The sequence below is a fragment of the Musca domestica genome, unplaced genomic scaffold (assembly GCF_030504385.1).
Source record: "Musca domestica strain aabys unplaced genomic scaffold, Musca_domestica.polishedcontigs.V.1.1 19, whole genome shotgun sequence".
Lineage (NCBI taxonomy): Eukaryota > Metazoa > Arthropoda > Insecta > Diptera > Muscidae > Musca > Musca domestica.
This window is the reverse complement of record NW_026712245.1, coordinates 4,002,202-4,026,146: the sequence shown is the minus strand read 5'-3', so window position 1 is coordinate 4,026,146 and position 23,945 is coordinate 4,002,202. Positions and strand designations below refer to the sequence as shown.

Sequence of the window (23,945 nt, the reverse complement as noted above, 5' to 3'; positions counted from 1 at the left end):
AATCGGATGTTAATTTCGGGATTTATGAGCTTAATGGATATTCAAGATTTCGAGCTTTTGTGGGGGAGGTACCAGAAGGAGTGGACAGATGTATTTCACCTTAACACGAGGCCATGGGTTAATAAAATTATTGGGACGTGTGAAATTTGAAGACAATCGGACTCTTACATCACATTTTATAAGAGTTGAAATTATTCAAAATTTTGACCCTTTGTGAGGAAGGTACTTGATGGAGTAGACCGATATTGTCTATTTTCGCACCTGACCTAGCACTCACGCAAATATTAGGATTTGCAAAGTTGGAGCAAAATCGGAATATATTTTGCCATTCTGTGCAGAAAATATATTTTTTGAAAATTTCGTCATTTCGTGTGGGAGGTACCTGATGGAGTTGACCAATATTGTCCATTTTCGCACCTGATTTAGCACTGATGAAAATATTATGATTTGCAAAGTTGGATCAAATCAGATTATCGTTTCTCTTTCTGTGCAGAAAATATATATTTTTTAAAAGTTTGACCTTTTGTAGGGGAGGTTCCAGAGGGAGTGGGCCGATATTGACCATCTCCGAACTCGATCGAGCGTACCAGCCATCCAGCCAGCCAGAGAGACAGACAGACGGACAGACATCGCTAGATCGACTCCAAATGTCCTGAAACGGATTTGATCCAAAGAGACCTAGGGTCTAAAACCGTTATTTCGACTCGGAACGTTTTGACCGTATCAAATGATATATACCCTCTCTAGCCATTTGGCTGAGGGTATAAAAAATATTTGAAAACCAATAAGCAACATTGACATCACTGTTGTGACACTCTCTCTCCCTCTCTAGATGTGATCAAAACACACAAAAAATCATTCTCCTAACAATTGTTGTTGTGGAAAAAACCAAAACAAAGATCTTCCCTCTCTCTTCAAAATGCATTCTTGTCAATTGCTAACTCTTTCACTCCCACGGACTGGAGTTGGGAGCAAACAAAATGTGAACATATGCTACGATGTTGGTTCAAAAAAATGCATGCACTTCATATGCTGGTGGTGGATTTGTGTGGTGATGAGCAAAAAAAAAACAACAACGAAATTATGGGTAACATTTGTGTGTGTGGAGTGTGTGTGTGTCGCCTTGCCTGTTGGCAAAGTTGGTGGTGGATGATGTCTTTTTCCCATTCCCAAAGTAAATACCTATCTTTCGCAAGCAGCGCTTATGGAAGCATACCGAACAAAAACCCCACACACAAAACAAGCAACAACAATCAAGTCATTTGCGCATTTGCAGCTCTCCGGCTCTCTCTCGCTCTCTCGCCATTGTCTTAACTCCGTTGCGTTATCACATACAAAAAGACCTACTCAGTGCCAAGAAGTATGAAGTTTCACAATTTTATTAAATTCAGTTGCTTACGAACAAGCGGCATGAACGGTACGCGTTTTTCAAATTGAAATTGAGAAATTTTATTTAAAAAAATTATTCAAAACAAAACACTTAGAACGAAAACACACAATAAAGAGAAATATAAAAAATATGAGAATTTGTGAAATGCTAAACAGTGAAAATTTTATTTTTCAAATGCAAAGAAATTCAAATAAATAAAAGATTGCAAAAAAGAAACAAAAATTGGTGTTGAAAACTTAAAAAAATTTAAAAAAATTTTTTGCAAATTTTTGAGTTCAAAACAAACTTGGATATTACTTTACTTTCTGACATTGTTCAGTTTCTTCTAACACGGATATATTCTCTCACTAAAAAAACCCACAAAAATGGTGCGCAGCCTGGCCCAGTGGACGAAAACGTTAAGTTTTCCGTCACGCCTCTCACCCAATCGCAATTCCAAAGATTGTTCGACATTGAATACAACTAGTCCGGTACCACCACCCACCCCACCAAGGAATAAAAATTCAAATTGTGCTACCTCCCGTTCCACATCGTCGACAGTTTCATCAGCCTCGGGCACCTCGACATCATCGAATAATAACAACAACATGCCAATTACGGAATTGGAACAAATTGTAAGTTTCGTTTTATCCCATTCTTGTGAAATTCAATACCGGTTTTGCGTAGGGAAGATATGATATAGAGAGAGTTATGGGGCCTCTGGGTCTCTTTTTTAAATTTAAAGAAATTGTCAATATTTTTGGCCAAAATGCGAGGATTTCAGTGAAAAAAATTCGAATTGGATCTGATATTGCTTAAAAAATTGTTGACATGGATTTTTGGACTTTTTCTTCGAAATTACTTTTTTGTCGTAATCTTAGAAATCTTCTATTCTAGTGAAAAGTTTGAAATTTCGACACATCAGTGAGAAAACCAAAATTTTGAAAATTTATTATTTTAATAAAATAAACGAAGTTTTTTCAAATATATTCTTCTGACCATAGATATCAGATAGAGGGATATGGGCCTTAGGGTCTCTTAAAAAATTTAAAAATGTTCTAAAAAATTGATAAATTTTTCGGAAATTTTGAAGTTTTGTCCAGGAAGGTCAGGGTTTCTAGGCGGCAAGAAAAAAAATTATTAAATGTTCAAATTTTGAAGCTCCAATGAGATATTTTGCAGAATGTGCTGATTCTCAGATCAAAATGTTAAAACTTAAATTCGCCAAATTCCAATAGAATTTTTTTTAAAGGACCTGAAGGCTAATACAAATTTATCTTAAGATTTTTTCTAATTTAAAACTAATAAAAAATTGTTTCGACATTGGCATCCAAAATAAAATGGTATCATATTCAACTCCATAATTATTTTTCAAAATTATATTTGATAAAATTTCGGAATTAGATAAGTTTTTTGAATATCTCTTAAAAAAAGGGAAACATTCCGACCAAAGTTACACCAATAAAGTGTATCCTCAGATCTCAGATTCCATCGATTGCTACTCATGAAATACCCATTAAAACTACAGGGTGAGATAAAAAAACTGCACCAAAGTCAAACGCCATAATTTTTACATTTTTTTTTAATTTTATTGATTGAAAGCAAAAAATTTCGGAAAAAGCATCAGATTTTAGAATAAGTTTAGATTTGTTCGAATTGGTCACCTTTGGCACGAATTATGGCTTTCAAACGGCCAATGAAACCATCACACGCTGCCCGAATGTTTATCTGCGGTATTTTGGCCCATTCCCGGCTAAGCGCCCGCTTGAGGTGATCGACACTTTGGTATTTTTTAGTGCTTCCAAAGTGCTTTCCAAAATACTCCAGACACAATAGTCCATCGGATTGGTATCCGGAGATTTTGGTGCCCATTGTGTGCTGGAAATGAAGCGAGGAACCTCGTTTTGTAAACATTCTTGGGTGCTGAGTTCTGTTGAAATGTCCAAGGTCTGCGGCCAAAACGTTTGCGTGCCCAAGGCTTTAATACACCCTCCAGAATATTTTTGCGATAATTTTCGTTATTTATTCTGATGCCATGGTCGATTAGTACGAGCGGAGATCAACCATCGGCTGTTATGGCGGCCCACACCATCACCATAGCCGGCGCTTGAGTTCTGGTGGCCAATCGAAGGTGCACATTTTCAGCTGACCTTTTTGGCAAGTAAAAACGATCATTTTGTTTGTTTACAAACTGCTGGACAACGAATGTTTTCTCATCAGAGACGGAGAAAACCAAATTCGGCAGTTCACCACTTTCGGCCAAACAATTAAAATCTTTAGCTCTTTTTTGTCTATTTTCTTTCTGTTGCGGTGTAAGTTCTTGCACTTTTTGCAATTTCAATGACCGACCCCGAGCCCATTTTTCAATATTTGCCGGCAGTTCACACCTTTTGCCAAGCAAAGCAACTCTTAGGCTCTTTTGAGTCTATTTTCTTTCTGTTGCGGTGTAAGTTCTTGCACTTTTTGGAGTTTCAATGGCTTTACCCCGAGCTCCATTCATTTTTCAATATTTTCCGAATGGAATATTGCGATATGTTCCGCTCATGAGCCATTTTTCGGCCACTGTGATGCGGGTTTTGATCAAGTCGTTTGTTTACGTTTCGAACCATTTCGGCTGATGTTGCTGTTTTCTTCCGTCCACTTGTTTGACGTCGGGCTACGCTACCGATATAATGGTACGATGGTACGAGACACAACAGATTTATTCACATTTAAATGCTGGAGTGTTCTAACGATAGCCACTTGTGGTTTTCCAGCCAAAGAAATCACCCTATCACACTTTAATTCCATCTTGAATAACTTTTTTTCTGAAAAATTCTTACCAAAATGCTTTTGTACGCTTTTAAACAATATAATGAGCTGTCACTGGAATAATTTTAACAGCTGTCGGACGAGTGACTTAAAAATGAGTTGCAGTTTTTTTTTCATCTCACCCTGTATATTTTGAAATTCATTTAGTTATATTAGATGTGTTTTTGATATATCTCATTCTCATTTCGATATATTTGATAGAAATTTTGATATTTAATTTAGATTTTTAGTAGTATTCGATATATTCGATAGTTGTTTTTGAGATATTCGATAGTTATTTTGATATTTCTTTTCGTATATTTGAGTTTGTATATACCTACGGATTTTTCTTCTATTTTTTAAAGTAGCAAATACTATCGAATGTGATGGAATAGCTACGGGATGTATCGATATCTATTCCATCACATTCGATAGTATTTGCTACTTTAAAAAATAGAAGAAAAATGCGTAGGTATATTGGACAGTTTTTTCGTTATATTTGAAAAATTTTAAATTCTCTCAATTCTCAAAATCCAAATTTTCTCTAGTATTTATGGGAGATTTTTTTATACGCCACATATCAAATTAATAACCATGTCATTTTTGCCAACCACAATAAGTGAAACTACGAACCACTGCAATTGGCCATTTATCACCCGTCCGTTTTTTTTTTTCGCTCAGTGTAGTCGTTTCAAAGAGCTTTCTTTTGATTTAATGAAAATTACTATTAAATTTAATTAGGCTCATTATGTGTTACTTGAACCGGCTTTATCATGCGATATCAGAAGCGAGCACAAACAACACATACCATAGCTTCTCTAATTAACATATGGTTCGCTATGGAGAAATGGCGAAAAAATGAAGTCACAAAATTTCTTTGAGTCAGCCATTGATGGACAACCAACTCTATTCATGATTTGTTTATAATGATAAAGAAAAAAATATAGAGTCTAATTAAAAAAAATACATTTTTTCTCTCTCTAATGTTACGCTTCATAATCACAATAACAATCAAAACAAAACAGTTGCCAAGTTGTGGGAGGAGGTTGGCCAGGCCAGGCAGTCAACAACTTTTACTTTAATTGAAAATTAACTCAGGCGAAACTAAACAATATAAATATTTTTGTTTTTTTTTTTTTCTACATATGATCATGATGAGGATGAGTGGCGGCATGACAAACTCCAAAAAATTACATTTGAAATAATTTTTCCAACTTTCCATTCATTCATCAGGAAATTGCAATGCTTGGCTGGAGTCAAACAAACACCCACAGCTGCATAAATAACATAATTGTTATTTTTGGGGAGGGAAAATTTAGGTCATCTCATTTATTTGAATTACTACTTGAGGTCATTTGATAAGAGAATGAATATCTCAGAAAAAAAATTGAGTTACAAAATATTGATAACCCAATCGATTTCGTGTGTTATCAATTCAAATATAGGCTGAGGATTTCCCAATTGGGCAGATATGTCAATTCAATCAATCAACGATTATTGTTATTTGGAATGCAGTAGGGAAATTCAGTTGTATGATTACAAAAAATATATTTGAAAACTATGAATAATATGCAGAAAATTATTTATAAAGTTATGGAAAAAGAAATATTGTCGAGAGAAAAATATTAGTCAAATATGCGATATTGTTATTTCGATGTATTTGCAAGTTGTTTCGATATAATCGATATTTTTCGATTAATAGGAATAATGTGAAGGACATGATTCAAAAAAATAATGGAAAAAGAAATAATGTCGGGAGAAAAAAAATTATCAATCAAATATGTTTATAACAGCCATATACGGAAACTTACAGGGTAAAATAAAAAAAACTACAACAAAGTCAAACGCAATAATTTTTACACCCTCCACCATAGGAAGGAGGTTATATTAAATTTGTCATTCCGTTTGTAACACCTCGAAATATAAATTTTAGACCCCACAAAGTGTATATATTCTTGATCCCCATAAACTTCTATGTCAATTTAGCGATGTCCGTCTGTCTGTGGAAATCACTCTAGCTTCCGAACGAATTGAAGTAGATTGATAAAATTTTACTCAAATGTATATTATGTCTGCAGGACTTTTGGCATTGAAAATGGGCCATGTAGGTCCACGTTTTGGTATAGCTCCCATACAACGATACCTCTCGATATTCCGAATTTTGATGATTTATGCGACAATATTAATGGGACTAGTCTCAAATTTGGTATTTAAAGTTTGATATGAATACTACAGCCTATGAGAGAAAATTATCTGTGCAGGTCCGCGTCTTCGTATAGCCCCCATACAACGTTACCTCCCGATATTCGGTATTTTGATGATCTATGCGACAATATTCATCGGAATTGTTTCAAATTTGGTATTTAATGTTTGAAATGGATACTGCAGCCTAAGACAGAAAATTGTCTGTGCAGGTCCACGTCTTCGTATAGCCCCATATAACGGTACCTCCCGAAATTCGGTATTTTGATGATTTATGCGACAATATTCATCGGAATTGTTTCAAATTTTGTACTTAAAGTTTGAAATGAATACTACAGCTTATGACAGAAAATTGTCTGTGCAGGTTCACGTCTTCGTATTGCGCCCATATAACGGTACCTTCCGATATTCAGTATTCTGATGATTTCAGCGACAATATTCATCGGAAATGTTTCAAATTTGGTATTTAAAGTTTGAAATGGTTACTACAGCCTATGACAGAATATTATCTGTGCATGTCCACGTCTTCGTATAGCCCCCATATAACGGTACCTCCCGATATTCGGTATTTCGATGATTTTAGCGTCATTATTCACCGGAATTGTTTCAAATTTGGTATTTAAAGTTTGAAATTAATACTACAGCCTATGACAGAAAATTGTCTTTGCAGATCCACGTCTTCGTGTAGGCCCCATATATAAGTACCTCCCTACATTCGGTATTTTGACGATTTTCGCGACATTATTCACCGGAATTGATTCAAATTTGATATTTGAAGTTCGTAATGTATACTACAGTCTGAGACAGAAAATTGTCTATGCAGGTCCACGACTTCGTATAGGCCCCAGTACCTCAGTACCTCCCAATATTCGTTATTTTGACGATTTTAGGTATAATACCCAGCGAAATTGTTTGAGATGTCGTATTTGAACTTCGTAATGAATGCTACAGCCTGTAACAGAAAATTGTCTATGCTGGTCCAGGTCTTCGAACCGATATAACGGTACCACCATAGGGTGATATACGATATTTTGATGATTTTAGCTACATTATTCACCGTTTATTTCAAGTTTCGAATTTGAATATGGTAATGGCTAATGACAAACAATGCCTATGTAGGTCCACATCGTATAGACCCCAGTATAACGGCTATATACGGTATTTTTTTAAATTTTAACAGAATTTTTAAAGGATTTTATTTTTTGAAAATTTCTAAATTCTTTCCAAATGGTGGAGGGTATACAAAGTTGTTTTTTCTTTACTTTTATATTTTTTCAATATATCTGATAGTTTTGCCTTAAAATCGACACATTTTTATGCGAAAAGCCGCTAGAAATGTAAATTATTCAACCTTTTTTAATTTTCGTCGACTAGCCCCACCACTGGGACCCTTAATCGCCACTAAGTCAAGAATTATTTGCTACCTGATAAATTGTTAAAATTATTCCACACATTTTGTGTGTTCAGTGCAGCGCCGAATGCCAGTGCATTTTGGAATGTCTAGCTAGCTAGCACGGCTAGTTGCCAATGTGCTGCTGATGATGATGACTGGCATTAAAGAATGTTTTTTTTACGAAGCTATGTGGAGTTGTGGCGAAAAACAAAAAACCTGATTTCTATGACAAACTGCACAAACTCCAATCTCTGAGAAACTTCGACTTAGACTTGGTCTGCAAAACATAAAATAGCATAGAAAAATTGCATAATATTTATTTTGTTGCTGTTGTTTCTTAGATAGACGTAAGACGCCTATCAACTTTGGCATTTGGAAGAACAACAATCTCTTTGGTTGGCTGGTCGGTCATGTCGTGATCCAATCTCCTCCCAAAAACATAATTGTTAGAGTTTTTTCCCTGGCACCTGCAGCCTTGCGAAGGGTGAACCAACCATTCAATTCAAGAAGTCAAAAAAAAATTCCCATGATTTTATTTTTAGAATTTTTGAAATTTCTAAAACACATGGGCCACAGATTCCGCTTGGCTACAATTACACCCTCATGTGTCACCATTTGGAGGGACCCCCCGTCATAAAAATTCTCAAGGAGCTGAAAAAAATGTAATTTTTTGAAGATGATTTTATGTTTTTGTTGCTTTTTTCACTCTCTACACATCCTGTTTATCCCTGAGTCTCGAAATGTTTCATGCCATACACCATCATGTTGTAGCGGAAATAAGTGTTAAGAGTCTCGGTCTGGTTTTATGGCACACACACACTGCTTTTTTCCTTATGGATCAGACTCCTCTAGGTTCATAATGATGTTATTTTCCCACAGTCTTTAGTGTGTGTGTGTTAGACAAAAACAAAAAAGTCGCATGACCGGCTCATTGTTGCAGCAACATGTGTCCTCCATGTGTCATCGTAGGAGAGGAGGAAAAAAATGCGAAAAAGGAAAAAAAGTATTATCTTCCAATATGTGTGCGATTATTATTATTCACCCAAGCGGCAACAATATTTTTAAATACTCATAATTAAACCACTGGTTTGTAATTGTCCCAACACCCCGAAGGTCATAACAATTTGAGATATAAATGTCTAGATAATATGCTAATCCAGCCAAGTGTATCCGGTTTTTTGCTAGACAAATTGCCTCTATGGTCACTGCAAAGTCCAAAGGTTTTTCGTTTGCTGTTGTTTTTGTTGTTTGGAAAAATTGTTGCAAATGAGAAAATTGTGTTATTAGCATTCAATTGAAACCAAAAAAAAAACAATGGAATTGATAGCAGCTCTATTGATTCTATTCATTTAAGTTTGATATATTACTCCATAGCCACTAATTACTGGGGGAGGTGATGTCAGGTTTTGAATCATTCGACATTTTTTCAAAGAAAAATCACACTGTGCAACACGAAGCATGATTACAGGGAAAATCCAACAAATTATGGAAATTGATCTAAAAAAACTTGAGGGGCAAGAAGTTCCCTCCTCTCATTTTATTTTTCAAAATTTTCCGAATAAGATTCATTGAAATTCTTTCATAGATATATAGTGTCTTCGCCTGTATTAATGTTAACAACTCGAGTATTTTCAAGCCAGGCACCAACTGGGGTCTTTTGGGTCCTTTTTTCAAAATATTGTTAAAGACTGCCTTTAAGCACTACCTTTAAAATTTTCTAAAAATTTATTTGCCATAAAATTCTGCAATAGATTCCAGAACACATCAAAAGTGTAAATTTGGGAATTTTTTAAATATTAAAAAATCAAATCTTAGGGTTAAAGCCGTTCTGAATGTAAAAAAATTAAAATAATTAAAATTTTCATTTCAAAAAAATGAATTTCAAAATTTAAATTAAAAAATGAATTCCTAAAAAAATATTATGTATTTCTCATCTTTTCGAAATTCAGTAGCATTTATAAATATTAAAAAATCACATTTTAGGGTTAAAGCCGTACTTAATGTGAATCAATAAATTAAAAAAAAATTCGTTTCAAAAATCATTTTTAAAATTTAAATTAAAAAATGAATTCTTAAAGAAAATTATGGGTTTCTCATCTTTTCGAAATTCAGAAGCATTTATAAATATTAAAAAGCGAATTTTAGGGTTAAAGTCGTTCTTAATGTGAAAAATTAAAATAATTAAAATTTTCATAAAAAAAAAAATATTTTCAAAATTCTGATTAAAAAATAAATTCTTAAAAAAATCATGGGTTTCTCAACTTTTCGAAATCCAGTAGCATTTATAAATATTGAAAAAAAAAACACATTTTAGGGTTAAAGCCCTACTTAATGTCAATTAATAAAATTTTCATTTCAAAAAATTCTTTCTCAAAATTCAAATTAAAAAATGAATTATTAAAAATATTTATAGATTTTTCATATTTTCGAAATTCAGTAGCATTTAAAAATATTAAAAAAGCACATTTTAGGGTTAAAGAGGTACTTCATGTGAATTTAGCCAAAATTCTCCTACAAAGCAATTTTTTAAGAAGAATGACGTCAAAGACAAAAATATTCTTCACCATAAGTCACGAATGAAATAAAAATTTCTATTTCGATTTCAAAAATATTTGCTTCTTTTTCGTCTTCGTATAGCACCCATATAACGGCACCTTCCGATATTCGGTATTTTGATGATTTTTGGAATATTTTCCACCGGAATTGTTTCAAATTTCGTATTTGCAGTTCGTAACAGGTACTATAGCCTATGACAGAAAATTGCCTTTGCAGGTCCAGGTTTTCGTATAGCCCCCATTTAACGGTACCTCCCTTAATTAGGTATTTTGATGATTTTTGGGATATTTTCCACCGGAATGGTTTCAAATTTGGTATTTGAAGTTCGTAACGGATACTATAGCCTGTGACGGAAAATTGCTTTGGGGTCCAGGTGTTCGTATAGCCCCCATAGAACGGTACCTTCCGATTTTCCGTATTTTGATGATTTTTGTTATATTTTCCACTAGAATTGTTTTAAATTTCGTATTTGCAATTCGAAACGGTTACTGCAGCCTGTGATGGAAAAATGCCTTTGCCGGTTTAGGTGTTCGTATAGCACCCATATAACGGTACCTCCCTATATTCGGTATTTTGATGAATTTTGGGATATCTTTCACCGGAATTGTTTCAAATTTCGTATTTGCAATTCGAAACGGTTACTGCAGCTTGTGACGGAAAATGCCGGTCCAGGTTCCAAAAATTGGGTATTTTTATGATTTTCGAGATATTTTCCTGAATATTTTTTCTGCTGTCCAGTAACCAGGTTGGGTTATGGAGAATTCAAACACCAAAAAAAAATTTCAGGTTTCAAAGCTAAACTTTTTAAGGCTTTTATATAGCCTAGTCTTGAGAACATAGAAGAGGACCCCAATATTTTGAGATATATATCACAATATTGAATATAGACCATTGAAAAATTGATAGAGATGACTACTTTAAGAATCGTAGATTTGAAAAATTGATCGTGTCGGTCCACTTTTGGGTACAGTCCCCATACAAGGTTAACCCCAAATTCAAGTATTACTATTACTAACCTGCAAGAATCTACCAATTCTGCAATTTTTTCCGATATAGTAATAAAAACTTCTACATTCATGCAGTTCTGGAACAGAACATACATTTTGAATTTTAGTCATAGTTTTCATTAAATTTAGTTACATTTTTGGCCTTCCTTTTCTGAAATTAAATATTTTATACAAGGCATTTCTTAAAAAATCCTTACGGAGGTTTTCTCGTTCCATTTTTGAGATTTATTTCTTAAATGAAAATAAATGAAAAATTTCACTATTTTTCCAGACAAGAAGCCTCGCCCCGCCTCCCCAAAAATATTTTTAGATATCTTTTCCCTTCTTCCCAGAAATCATTGACCGTAAAGTAAAAAATCAATTATCGGATATCCATTTCATCATCAAACATTACAGAACCGAATGTCAGTGAAAAACATGTGTCTTTGGAAAAATGTCTGGAATTTTTCGTCTTTGGTTTTCGAATTGAAAAGAAATAAAGTAGCAGGAAAAAGTGACTTGCACTTGCTGCAGCAGCAGGAATGGCGGCGACACATTCAATGAATTTGTGTGTGTGTGTGAACGTGTCTCTTTTTGTACCGCTAGATAGCTTGCTGACTGGCTGGGCTAATGGTTCCAATGCATTAGTTAGGTTATATAAGACCAACAAACAAGGATGATGAGTGTCAATGATGATGATGATGATAATCTTCATTGCCGTACATCATCATCATTATCATGTTTGTGTTGTACATACATAATGAGTACAGCAACAACAACAATTGTTGAATTGCATTGTTGTTGTATTTCATGTTGTTGGCACATTGTAAAGCAGCCCCGTCAATGGATGGTGTTGATGGTATTTTTGTTTGATTTTCCCTGTTTTTTTGTTTTCAGTTGGAAATTCTTGGAGTTTTTCCCTATGCCATCATCAAACGGCAGCAGCAACAATAGGCCAGCCAGACACAGAATGCCATGGCATTCATTTGTTTGTCATCATCACCATCAGCATGGTTATGTATGCATATGGTGTGTTTACACTACACAATTTTATTATATTTTCCAATTCAACAACAACAAAAACAACAACGAGACACAATAATGAGGAGCATTACGAACAGATAACGATGTTGGCCGATTTAAAAAAATAACTCCAACCGACATGTCATTTCAATACTCGGTAAATTTAAATGATTTTTTTCATTCAATCCAACAACAAGTCTCCATGACCAGTATAATTTTTTTCATATCTAATTTGTCTATTTTATCCATTTCCGTTCGCTCATTAAACAAAGCAAAAGCCATAACACAATTAGCATTTGTTCTCGACTCCGAAGAGAGAGAAACGGAGATCGTCAGTGGATATGGGTTTTTAGGGTCATTAAACTAAATGGGAGGGTTTAGCAGACCTTTATGGGGTCTCGAGCTATAGAAAACTATTTTGTTCAATGAAAACAAGTGAAAAAGCTGTAAGTTGGGCCGTGCCGATCTCTGAATACCCTTCACCATTTAGAACGAATTTGGCAGTTTTCAAAACAAAAAAATAAAATTCCATAAAAATTCTGTTAAAATCTAGGGTTTATACGACGACGTGGACATGCATAGGCAACACTTGCCATAAGCCTTTACAATATTCAAATACGAAACATGAAAAACAAATTCGGTCATAGGCTGTAGTATCCATTACGAACTTCTAATACCAAATTTGAAACAATTCCGGCGAATAATGCCGCTAAAATCATCAAAGTACCGAATATCGGCAGTTACCGTTATATGGGAGCTATACGAAGATGTGGATATGCATATACGGTTTTCTGTCTTAGGCTGTAGCATTCATTACGAACTTCAAATACCAAATTTGAATCAATTCCGGTGAGTAATGTCGCTAAAATCATCAAAGTACCGAATATCGGGAGGTACCGTTATATGGGGGCTACACGAAGGAGTGGACTTGCAGAGACATTTTTCTATCATAAGCTGTAGTATCCATTACGAACTTCAAATAGCAAATTTGAAAGATTTCCGGTGAATAATGTCGCTTGAATCACCATAATACCGAAAATAGGGAGGTAGAATTATATGGGGGCTCTACTAAAACGTGGATCTACATGACCCATTTTCAATACCAAAAGTCCTACAGACATAATACACATTTGAGTAATATTTTATCGACCTACTTCGTTTCGTTCGGAAGCTAGAGTCCACAGACGGATAGACGGACGGACATCGCCAAATAGACATAGAATATTATGCTGATCAACTTTGTGGGGTCTAAAATGTATATTTTAAGGTTTACAAATGTAATGACAAACTTAGTATACCCTACATACTATGGTGGAGGGTATGAAAGGTAGAAAATCTTCATAACGTCTTCCAATCCAATCCGAAATATACCCTCAAATGTCAATCCCAATAATTTCGTGTATAGAAGGCCTTAGAAAAAAAATATTTTATGAAGAGAATTTCTTAAAGAGGCCTACAAGAGCACTTCAAAAAGTCTAGGTGTGTAATAAAGAAATTCACGAAATCCCCTGTGTATAGAAGACATTCGGAACGTCTTCTTTTTTATATAGAATCACTTTGAGATGGATTTTGACGCATAGATAAGTTTTGAGAAAACCTACAATGTGTAGAAGTCTTTTTGGGTGGTCTTTCATACATAGAGTATCTTAAAGGTAGTCGAAATTAATTTAATTTAGTCTAAACTCCAAAAATACATTTTTTCAAACAACCTCCTTCTTTTCCAAAAGATCTTAAAGGTCGTCGAAATTAATTTAATTTAGTCTGAACCCCAAAAATAAATTCCTTAAAACAACCTTCTTCTTTTTTCCAAAAAAAAATCCAAAGCCATAATTTAAATTCCAAACAAAGATATCTGACACAAAAAAGGTCAAGCCTTATCAAAGCTATATCTTCTGGAAATGAAAACTAAAAGAAATGAAAATTCATGGCAATATTCTGCTGCTGGCCATAACCCGCATTTTTTGGCATTTCAATTTGCTCTTTCGTATTTTTGTTGTTGCACGAACGAATGTAAAACACTTAACTGTGAATGCATTTTTTTTTGTTTTGGGTTGGTGTTGTTTTTGTCTTTCAACAAATTGCAGCTGTCGTCGGTGGGACAGACAGATAGACAGACCACCACCGCGCATATTTTTATTTTTTTCGTGTAGAACATAAAAATCACCTGCTTATGAGAGAATTGAAGAAAGAAATAATGGTAGTTTGACAACAACAAGAACAACAACAAATGATGGTAGTTTAACAAAAACAACAACACTAGTCAAGTACTGTAACAATTGCTGGGTACAACAACTAATGATCGAGTTAACAAAACTAACAAGAACAAAGACTAGTAATCCAACCGGGGAAGACTGACAAGCAAACCTAACCTCAATGGAATACAAAATGAGGCAAATTTCTTTTGCTTCTTTGCCATGGACGAAAAAAAGTAGGATGGATACCAGATGATGAGTTGGTCGATTGGTAGGTTGCTTTTGGAAAAGTAAATAAGACACAATTGCCTGTCTACCCGCGACTACCAATCTAAATGAAATTTTGGCCTAGGTAGTGGAATTTTTCCCATACCTGTGACCTTAAATGATTTTCCTTCCCTGGGTCGTGTCAATCATGGAGAACAAATTTGACAAAAGATCACAATTTGCAATGGTTGTTATTGTTGTTTTCTTTTTGTTTTGTGCATGATTTCCATTTTGGCCAGCTGTTTTTAATCTACTTCGTTATTTCCAATACCCATTTCAACTTTGTATTTGTATTGATGATCATTTGTGTTCAATTCTGGGCAGAAAATTAAAAGTTCTTATTGTTATCGTCATATCACAAAAATATTTTTCTGTTTCTCTTTTCTTATTTTGTTTTTGTTTCATTTTATAAAAATCACCATTTTTAATTGAGAAGATCAGCTGTTTTTTTTTTTTTTGATTTTATAAAATATAAAACCTGTTTCTTTTGTGTTCTTCATTTACTTTGTTTGTTGTCTTGTGTTGGGAATGACAGCTGAGAGTTTGTCTTGTTTGTCCCAACTTGTTTCTCAATGAATGTTGTGTTGATGAGAGCTTAAGTTGATAGAATGAGAAGTGATGGCAATTTAGCGTTTTTTTTTTTTGGGGGGGAATGAAAGAAAATTAACATTTTAATGCAAAAACCAAATACAATTCAAAAAATATAGAAAAACTAACAAAAAAATATTTCATTTGAATTTTTTTCATATGTTGATGATATTTCATAAGTTGAGTTGAGCTTATAAGGAAAAAATAAATAAAAAACAAAATATTTTAGGATAGTAATGCAAAATATGCCGAAGCCCGGCTATTAAAAAAGCTATAAAGGTTGAATATTTGTGGAGAATATCTCAATTTCAAGATTATTATCATTAATATCTTCGGAACTACAAGAGATATTGGAACATTTGGCACCAATGTAGACAACATGTTTTTGAAAGATTTTTTTAATAAAAATGGTAAATAAATTTTGATAGAATCGATTAATTAAAATAATGAAGAAAAGGCAAAACAAAGCTGAAAAATCTGACTAAATTGGCATCACTGCTACTATTATTTAAATGAAGATATAATGTTTTAATCCAATTTTGAATTAAAGTTAAAAAAAAAGAATTAAAAATTATTGAAAGAATTGAATTAGTATTACTAAAAACTTTTATTTTTTTTTAACAATTATAAAAAAAAAATAAAAAGTTAATATAAAATCATTTTGTAAAGGAATAAAGTCTATAAACCCCAAGAGTCACATTATAACCATAACAATTAAAAAAGTTTATCAAATCAGATTTGATGGTTATGAAATACTCAAAATTTACTTTAAAAATCGCTTAATTAGGATAACAGTTTGTTTTTTAATTAAAAATTTTCAACAAAAAAAAATTAAAGAAAAACAAAATGAGCATCTCTTTTATAAAAAAAATATCATGTTAAATTTGACGGTAAGAAATACGGAAAATATATTTTAAAAATCTTTTAATTAGCATCACTGTTTGTTTTTTAGTTAAACATTCTATCATTTTTTAACACAATTTAAAATTCCATAAAATATTATGATTGAAACATAAATAAATTATTATGGTTGAAACATCAGCTGTTGCCAAAGACCAGCTGTTGCAACTTTTTGAAATTTCCAAATTCAATTGAAAATAAATAACAAACTTACTTAACACCAAAAAAATCACTAAATTAGCATAACTACTTTTTTAAATTCAATTATCAAAAACAAAATATCGCAAAATAAGCATCACTGTAACTGGCGACCTGTTTCTTTTGTTTTTTTTTTTTTTTTTGATCATCTGTTGTCAGTTTTTGAAATCGAAATTTCAAAATTCAATTGAAAATAAATAAAAAAAATATTTAACACCAAAAAAATCACTAAATTAGCATCACTCATTTTTTAATTCAATTAAAAATTATATTAAAAAGTTTAAAATCAATGTTGAAAAAAATCGCAAAATGAGCATTACTGTTACTGGCAACCTGTTTCTTAGGATTTTTGAAAGATCAGCTGTTTCCACTATATTAGTGGTTTGAGGCCGCCGGATGTTGTGAATGAACGACAACATGAATAATCATGTTTTTTAGGTGATATTACAATTTATCAGAAGAAAAGCTAACCAGTTTCTTTTTTGGAAAAAAAGGGAGCTTAACATTCCCTTGCACACAACAACAAACCTGGGTTGTAGAACAAAAAGCCCAAATCAAGCATTTGTGGCAGGTAGCCAAAACGAGAAAACACGAAAGAAAAAGGTCCCACTAATGAAAACAAATAGAATATAAAAGCCATAAAACCTCATTATGATTAACGTGGGAATAAGCGCAGCGGAGTTTTTTTGGGATGACAACAACATTTAATTCACCCAAAGATGTTAATAATTACAGCTATTAAATTGAGAATACATGCTTTTCATTAGGCAATAATAATTACTCGAATACACAAACTTTAAATCAAAATTCAAACATGGTATAAGGTTACCCGACACAATTTCCTCATTATTATCAATCATTATATGGGGAATTTAACACTTTTTGATTAACAAACCAAAAATCGACAAAAAAAAACAAAATTTCCAAAAAGAGCTCACTTCTTGGGAATGAAAGAAGAGCCATTGTTAGCGGGGGCCAACCAAAAAATAAAGTTGAGACCACGTGCATTTATTGGGGTTTTAAATGGAAGCTCGTGTCTTTAACCTCCAACCGTTTGGTGTGGTGGTGGGGAAAATAAGCAAAGATATCAGCCACGAGTTATAACTGCAGCAGTCCCCCCAAAACTTGCTATCTAGCACAGGCACTTATCACCCCAAACAAACGACCCATGCCAAGCTTTAGAATACAACAAAACAAAACTAAAAATAAACAACAGAATTTTTTAAATAAACAATTTATTTATTTTTTAAATTTCCACAAATAAAATCATACAAACATACTCACACAAACACACACAAGGCGGCACATGTTCATGTTTTCAAGGCAGGCAGCTTCTTCCAGGGGGAATTTTTAATGCCAATGCATTTTTTTGAAGAATATCCCACAACATAACTGTATGGAATTTCTAGAGAAGCAGCAGTTTCCACAACAACATAGTCTTCTGTCTAATTAGCTAGCTAGACAGACATTCAGTTAGTCAAATGCCTTTTTTGTGTGTTTTTTATGTTTAGCCAGAAAACCAGACCCATGCCAAGTTGGAGAGAAGTAAACAATTTATGGCTTCTTTTTTTTTGGTGTTGATTTTTTTTTCATTTTTTTGTTTTTGGCCACTTGGGATTTGTTAATAAACAACTCATTAAAGACATATTTTTTTTTATTATTTTTAATTTCCTGATAATTTAAAGTAGTGAGTGTTTCAAGAGGTTTTTTTTAATTTTATCCAAAAAACGCCCCTTTTGAAATATTTTTTTTGGCTGGCAAGTTTGATTTTAATGTGGGATGATACTTCAATGGATTGAAAATTATCAATCAATTTGGTTTCAAATTAAGTTGTCAATTTGTAGAGGAAGTAAAGCATTGAGAGCATTGACTTGGCATCTAGAGTAATTTTAATTTTCTACAAATTTTAAATTTTCGCAATTTAAAACCAGTAAGGAAAAGTCAAAAGTCAAAAGTCGGGCGGAGCCGGGTGCATATTATGCATGTGAGGGACTTTAACATCAAATTGGATAAAACATAAATGTGGGAGCTATATCATCATCAAATTTGACGTACTCGATTCTAGACTGAATTCGGTTGGATGTGCCAAAATTCAGGTCATTTGGACTGATATTGGCCATTTGGTTCAAAATTAATCCGAAATGGGTTGAAGATATATATGAGAGCTCTATCTAAATTTGAACCGATTCTCACCAATTCCAATTGAAATAAAGGACTAAGAACACAAAGTGCTTAATCAAAGATATGAAAAAAGGGATAAGAGTGGGGACTCAAATAGCAATACTAGAAACAACCTAGAATTAGTTTAGAAAATTAATTCGTTACCCACTTTAAAAAATGGGGAAAATTTCTTCAAACTATTCAGGCCGATTTATTGGCTCTATAACATGTGATTTACTTCTCATCTCTAAGTAGTGCGTTAAAAAAATTAGAGACTTCCTCAACAGATCTGATAGTTTTGGACTGGACTTCTTGAAGAATTACATTTTCTTTTAAAGGTCTATTATAACAATTTTGTCATATGAAAATATTTTAATATATTAACATCGGACTCCCTTTTGCCTTTTTTGTAATTTGAAACCGGAACAAATAAAAACCATGCTTTTATATAAACGACATAAAAACGGCTTAAAATGTTAATTAAATGTGACCTCCAAGGCCTATACATTATAGCGTACATACACTACACTAAGCTGACAATAATTTAAAATGTTAATTTACATTAATTGTTTGGCAAAAAATACATAAATAAAAGGGAATTCAAGTTAAAATGGTTACTGAGTTAAATTAAAATTGGGCCTTTTTCTTTATGAATAATTTCAAGTGATTGCTACCCTTTCATATACATATGTATATTTCCTAGAAGAAGATATGGCCAGCAAATTGCATTGGGGGGGACCTACACATACATATGTATGTATGAATATACATTGCCTGCAATCGAAAATCATAAAATGCTTGACTTTAATCAAACCGGATGTTGACAAGCCGGCCATTCATTAATGTTTTCAAAGTTCTTTGGCTTTCTGTGCATTAAAGAAAAGGGGGTCTCTTCTTCTTGAAAAGATAAATAAAAATAATTGTTCGACTTTAAATTTTGAAATGATAGAAAAAGAGAATGGGTGTTGGATGGAGTTTGGATATGGCATTTTTTGGTTTAATAAAACTTTGTTTTTAATAAACATTTCTCCTACATTTTTCTCTAACTCCCCATTTCTCTCTCTCCGCTGTTCCCTAAGCATTGAAAATTTAATTATTGATTCTATTTCCGTTTTGTTGTTGTTGTTGGTTATTTTGTTGTTAGTATTTTGTCATGCTTCATGTATGTTTTGTACCGTTAATTTTCCTCCGGCGCCCATCATTCAGTCATTCATTCAAACAAACACACATATTCGAATCGAAGAAAAACCTGAAAAAGAGTAGAGAACGACAAACAATTTTTATATGAATGAAAACAAAATTTATATTTAGTAAATACTTACAGATCTTGGAGTTTAGAACGGTAGGCGGATAGTTTTGTTTTTCTTGTGGTCTGTTCTGTGTAGGTAATTTGTTGTAAACACCAAACACACGCTTTAAAATTGTTTTGTTTTCTCAGATTCAACAGGCAAATTGCCTGAAAATGTTGTTGTTTGTAAAAAGGGGTAACCTGATTTTGTTATTTTATTTTCCATAAAAGGGGTAAAGATATCTGCATCCCTTTCTCTATTGAATCTTTATAAAATTCCATGGTTTCAAGTGGACTTCCATCATTTAGCCATTAAATTTTCTCAAGACAACATCATCTCCATCACCATAAATCTAAAATGAATTCATTTTTCAGTTTAATAACAAAAAACTGTCGTAAATTTAAGGTTTCGCCACAAAACAAATTCTCACCATAAATTTTTGAAATAAATTCTAATTGTTTTTTTCTTCTCTTTTTTTGCTTACAGATTTACCCCGGTCCTGATCCAAAACAAGCCATAATGGGTTCTTTGGTCTTTTGCATACATCACAAACAGGGCTGCACTTGGTCGGATGAATTACGCAAGCTAAAAGTAAGTTAAAAACAGAAATAAATTAATTAAAACATTTTGTTACTCTTTAAGCTTAATAAATTACCCCGAAAGGTCATACTACCTGTTCTGGCTTCCTCCGGATTTAATAACTGTTACTAATGTTGTTAGGCACTGTTTTTTGTGTTTGTTTAAAAACCTTTTTTATGTTTTCTTCTTCGTTTTGTGGTGGCATTTTTATGGCCATAAACCGAGACAACACAACACAACTTCCTTAGAAGCAATTTTCCAAGAATCAAATAAAACGTTCGTTTAGAAACTTTTGAAAGTCTTATGAATACTTATTGCCACGTTTTAAGTTTTTTGTCTATTATTTATTACAACATCAACTAATTTCCTTCTTCTTTTTCCACTTCCAGGCCCATTTAAATGTCTGCAAACACGATGCCACCCAATGCCCCAACAAATGTGGCGCCCAAATCCCACGCATTATGATGACCGATCATTTACAGTACACCTGTACCATGCGCCGTACCAAATGTGAATTTTGCCAAAGTGAATTTTCTGGTGCCGGTTTGGAGGAGCATGCCGGTACCTGTGGCCAGGAACCCATCTATTGTGAGGCCAAGTGTGGCCAACGTGTGTTACGCGGACGCATGACTCTGCACAAATCCAAAGATTGCACCAAACGTTTGAGACGTTGTTTGCACTGTAATCGGGAATTTTCGGCCGACACCTTGGCTTTGCATGTCAATCAATGTCCCCGGGCTCCCACAGTTTGTCCACAACGTTGTGATGTTGGACCGATTGCAAGGGCAGATTTGGAGGCCCATTTACGCGATGAGTGTAAGGCATTGGCCATTGCATGCTCCTTCAAGGAGGCCGGTTGTCGTTTCAAGGGACCACGTCATCTATTGGAGGCCCATTTGGAGGCAAATGCCGCAGCCCATCTTTCGTTGATGGTGGCGCTCTCTGCCCGCCAAGGACAACAGATACAAATGCTCAAATCAGCTGTCTCCAAACTGTCCATTAACTTTACCGGTACTCTCTTGTGGAAAATCACTGATTGGTCTGCCAAAATGGCCGAGGCCAAGGGCAAAGATGGTCTGGAGTTGGTCTCACCGCCATTCTACACCTCCCAGTATGGTTACAAGTTACAAGCCTCAATGTTCTTAAATGGCAATGGACCCGGTGAAAACACCCATGTCTCGGTCTACATTAAAGTTTTGCCCGGTGAATATGATGCTCTACTCAAATGGCCCTTCTCCCACTCCATTACCTTTACACTGTTCGAGCAGGGTGCCCAATCGGGCCAGGGTGGTGTGGCCGAGTCCTTTGTACCCGATCCAACATGGGAAAACTTCCAACGTCCCTCAAATGAACCCGATCAATTGGGTTTCGGTTTTCCAAGATTCATCTCACACGATCTGCTCTACAAGCGGCCCTTCATCAAAGATGATACGGTGTTTTTAAGAGTCAAGGTGGATCCAAGTAAAATTGTGGCCGTTTAATTAAGTTTTTTAAATATTAAGATTATTTCTTCTTTATATAAATACTGTGTATTTAATTTTAGTTTATAAGGCAAACTTTCAATGTAAATATTAGTTTTTAAGTCCAACAAAATTATGCAGAGCCATTCTTGTTAAGCAAAACACCAAAAATTTGAACAAAAAACAAACGGAAGATTAAAGCTTCGCCAAAGTAATCCTGGGGGATTACTTCAATTGGGCGATAGCACGACAAATATCATTCTTAAAAAAACAAAACACACACACATTTTAGTCAACTCGAATAGTTATTGTAATTGTAAGGCAACAACAAAAAAGCGCAAAAAACCAACCAACAACAACTCTAAATTTTTAAGTTTTTTTCTACTCATAAAAAAACCGACAAAGAATTGCAAAGTTGATATCCAAAACAAGTAAATGAAGAGTTTTAAATAACAAACCAATTAAAATGTGCTGGAATTAAACCAAAGGATTAACACCACAAATTACATTGTTATCGATAAACGAGCCGATAACACAAAGCAAACAAAAACAATCATCATCAAAGTTTGTGTCTTAAGTCTTTCGATGTTTTTCTCTTCGAAGAGAAAAATTTCTTTCAAAAGATGTCACAAAAGATATTGATAGGTCACAAACACACGTACACATATACCTGTGGTATACACATTAAATGACAACTCTGGTAGTTTGTATTTGCTGTTTAATTTTTATTTAGGTTAAATAAAAAATTAAATATAATAGCATTTAACATCATTTATCACCAAACGAAAGACAGGCAGACATGGTTAGGATGGATAAGAAAAGCCAACTCAATTTTGGAATGGTCAAATAAAATCTGTGACCTTTATAAACAATAACTCGTCGTCATAACCATGTTCGACTGTTGAATTTTTCTTAATAAATTATCATTATTATTTTTTTTTAATTTTATTATTATTTTTTGGTCATCATCGAATGTTATTTTTGTTTTTATTTTTCTTTCTTTCTACAAAAAAAAAAAATAAGGAAAACAGTCATAGCTATGTAAACGCACATGTATTTTTATTATTATTATATTACTTACAAAACAATATTTTTTTAAAACATAACAAAAAAAAACTATATTATGATGTATGTATCTTCTCTTCGAAATCGTATGAATTCACAAACGAATCGCAAAAAAATGATACTAATCTTAAGTAAAAAAAAAAAACAAATACCAAGAACAACAAACAAACTTGTTAACATTACAACATGTAACGTCTTTGACGCCTATGATGAAATATGAATGAATGAAGACTTTTTGTAAAAAAAAACCACCGCGAGTTTTATTTAAAATCGAAAATGGAAATGGAATGGGATAATCTATCATTGAGTAGTGAGCTCTGAGGGGAGTAATTGAAATAACTAACTGAACACAACGCCCAGACGAAACGTCTTAAGCTAGAATCTTGAAATTTTGCACGAGGGTCAGCGTTGGTGTGATGGGCCACAAGCTTAGTGAGGTCTAAGTGAGGAGCTCTTCAAGATAGTCTTACCAGAGACGTCCTTTTAGTCCATATATAAAAGTGTAGTGAAATAACTGTCAAACTCAACGCCCAGATGAAACTACTGAAGCTAGAATCATGAAGTTTTGCACGGGGGTCATTGTGCATAGAATTGTGACCAAACCAAATGTATTGAACAAACGGAATGAGCAGGAATTCTGAAATTTGGAATGAGAAACACTGATGAAGTGCAGGATAAATGTACAAAAGTTTTTTTGGAAACTATAACCTTAAGGTTACGAAAAGTTCTAAATAGTTCTACATATCCAAATTGGTACCATTTGGTATTATGTGAACGGATAGAACAAAAAAACCAAGGTAGGAAAGAAAGTTTTATTGAAGGTGGTTTTGGAAATGTGTGCTATGTGTGTGATCTGTATTAAATGGTACCAAATTTGAAAAAGGGTGGTTAAAGGTGAACAGATGAAGCTAGAATTTTGAAAAATTAT

At 33.6% G+C, this 23,945-nt stretch overlaps 1 protein-coding gene across 2 annotated transcripts; it reads left to right on the top strand.

Moving 5' to 3' along the window:
• Positions 1 to 1,633: 1,633 nt before the first annotated feature.
• Positions 1,634 to 22,228, top strand: LOC101887819 (TNF receptor-associated factor 4). Of its 2 annotated transcripts, none has more exons than XM_059121164.1 (3): positions 1,634 to 2,004; positions 20,400 to 20,504; positions 20,882 to 22,228. In XM_059121164.1, the coding sequence occupies exons 1-3, from the start codon at positions 1,756 to 1,758 to the stop codon at positions 21,971 to 21,973; spliced, it is 1,446 nt and encodes a 481-aa protein (XP_058977147.1). In that variant the 5' UTR covers positions 1,634 to 1,755; the 3' UTR covers positions 21,974 to 22,228. The 2 variants fall into 2 exon arrangements, with proteins under 2 accessions (XP_058977147.1, XP_058977148.1); XM_059121165.1 differs by lacking the exon at positions 1,634 to 2,004 and adding an exon at positions 20,199 to 20,318.
• Positions 22,229 to 23,945: the final 1,717 nt, after the last annotated feature.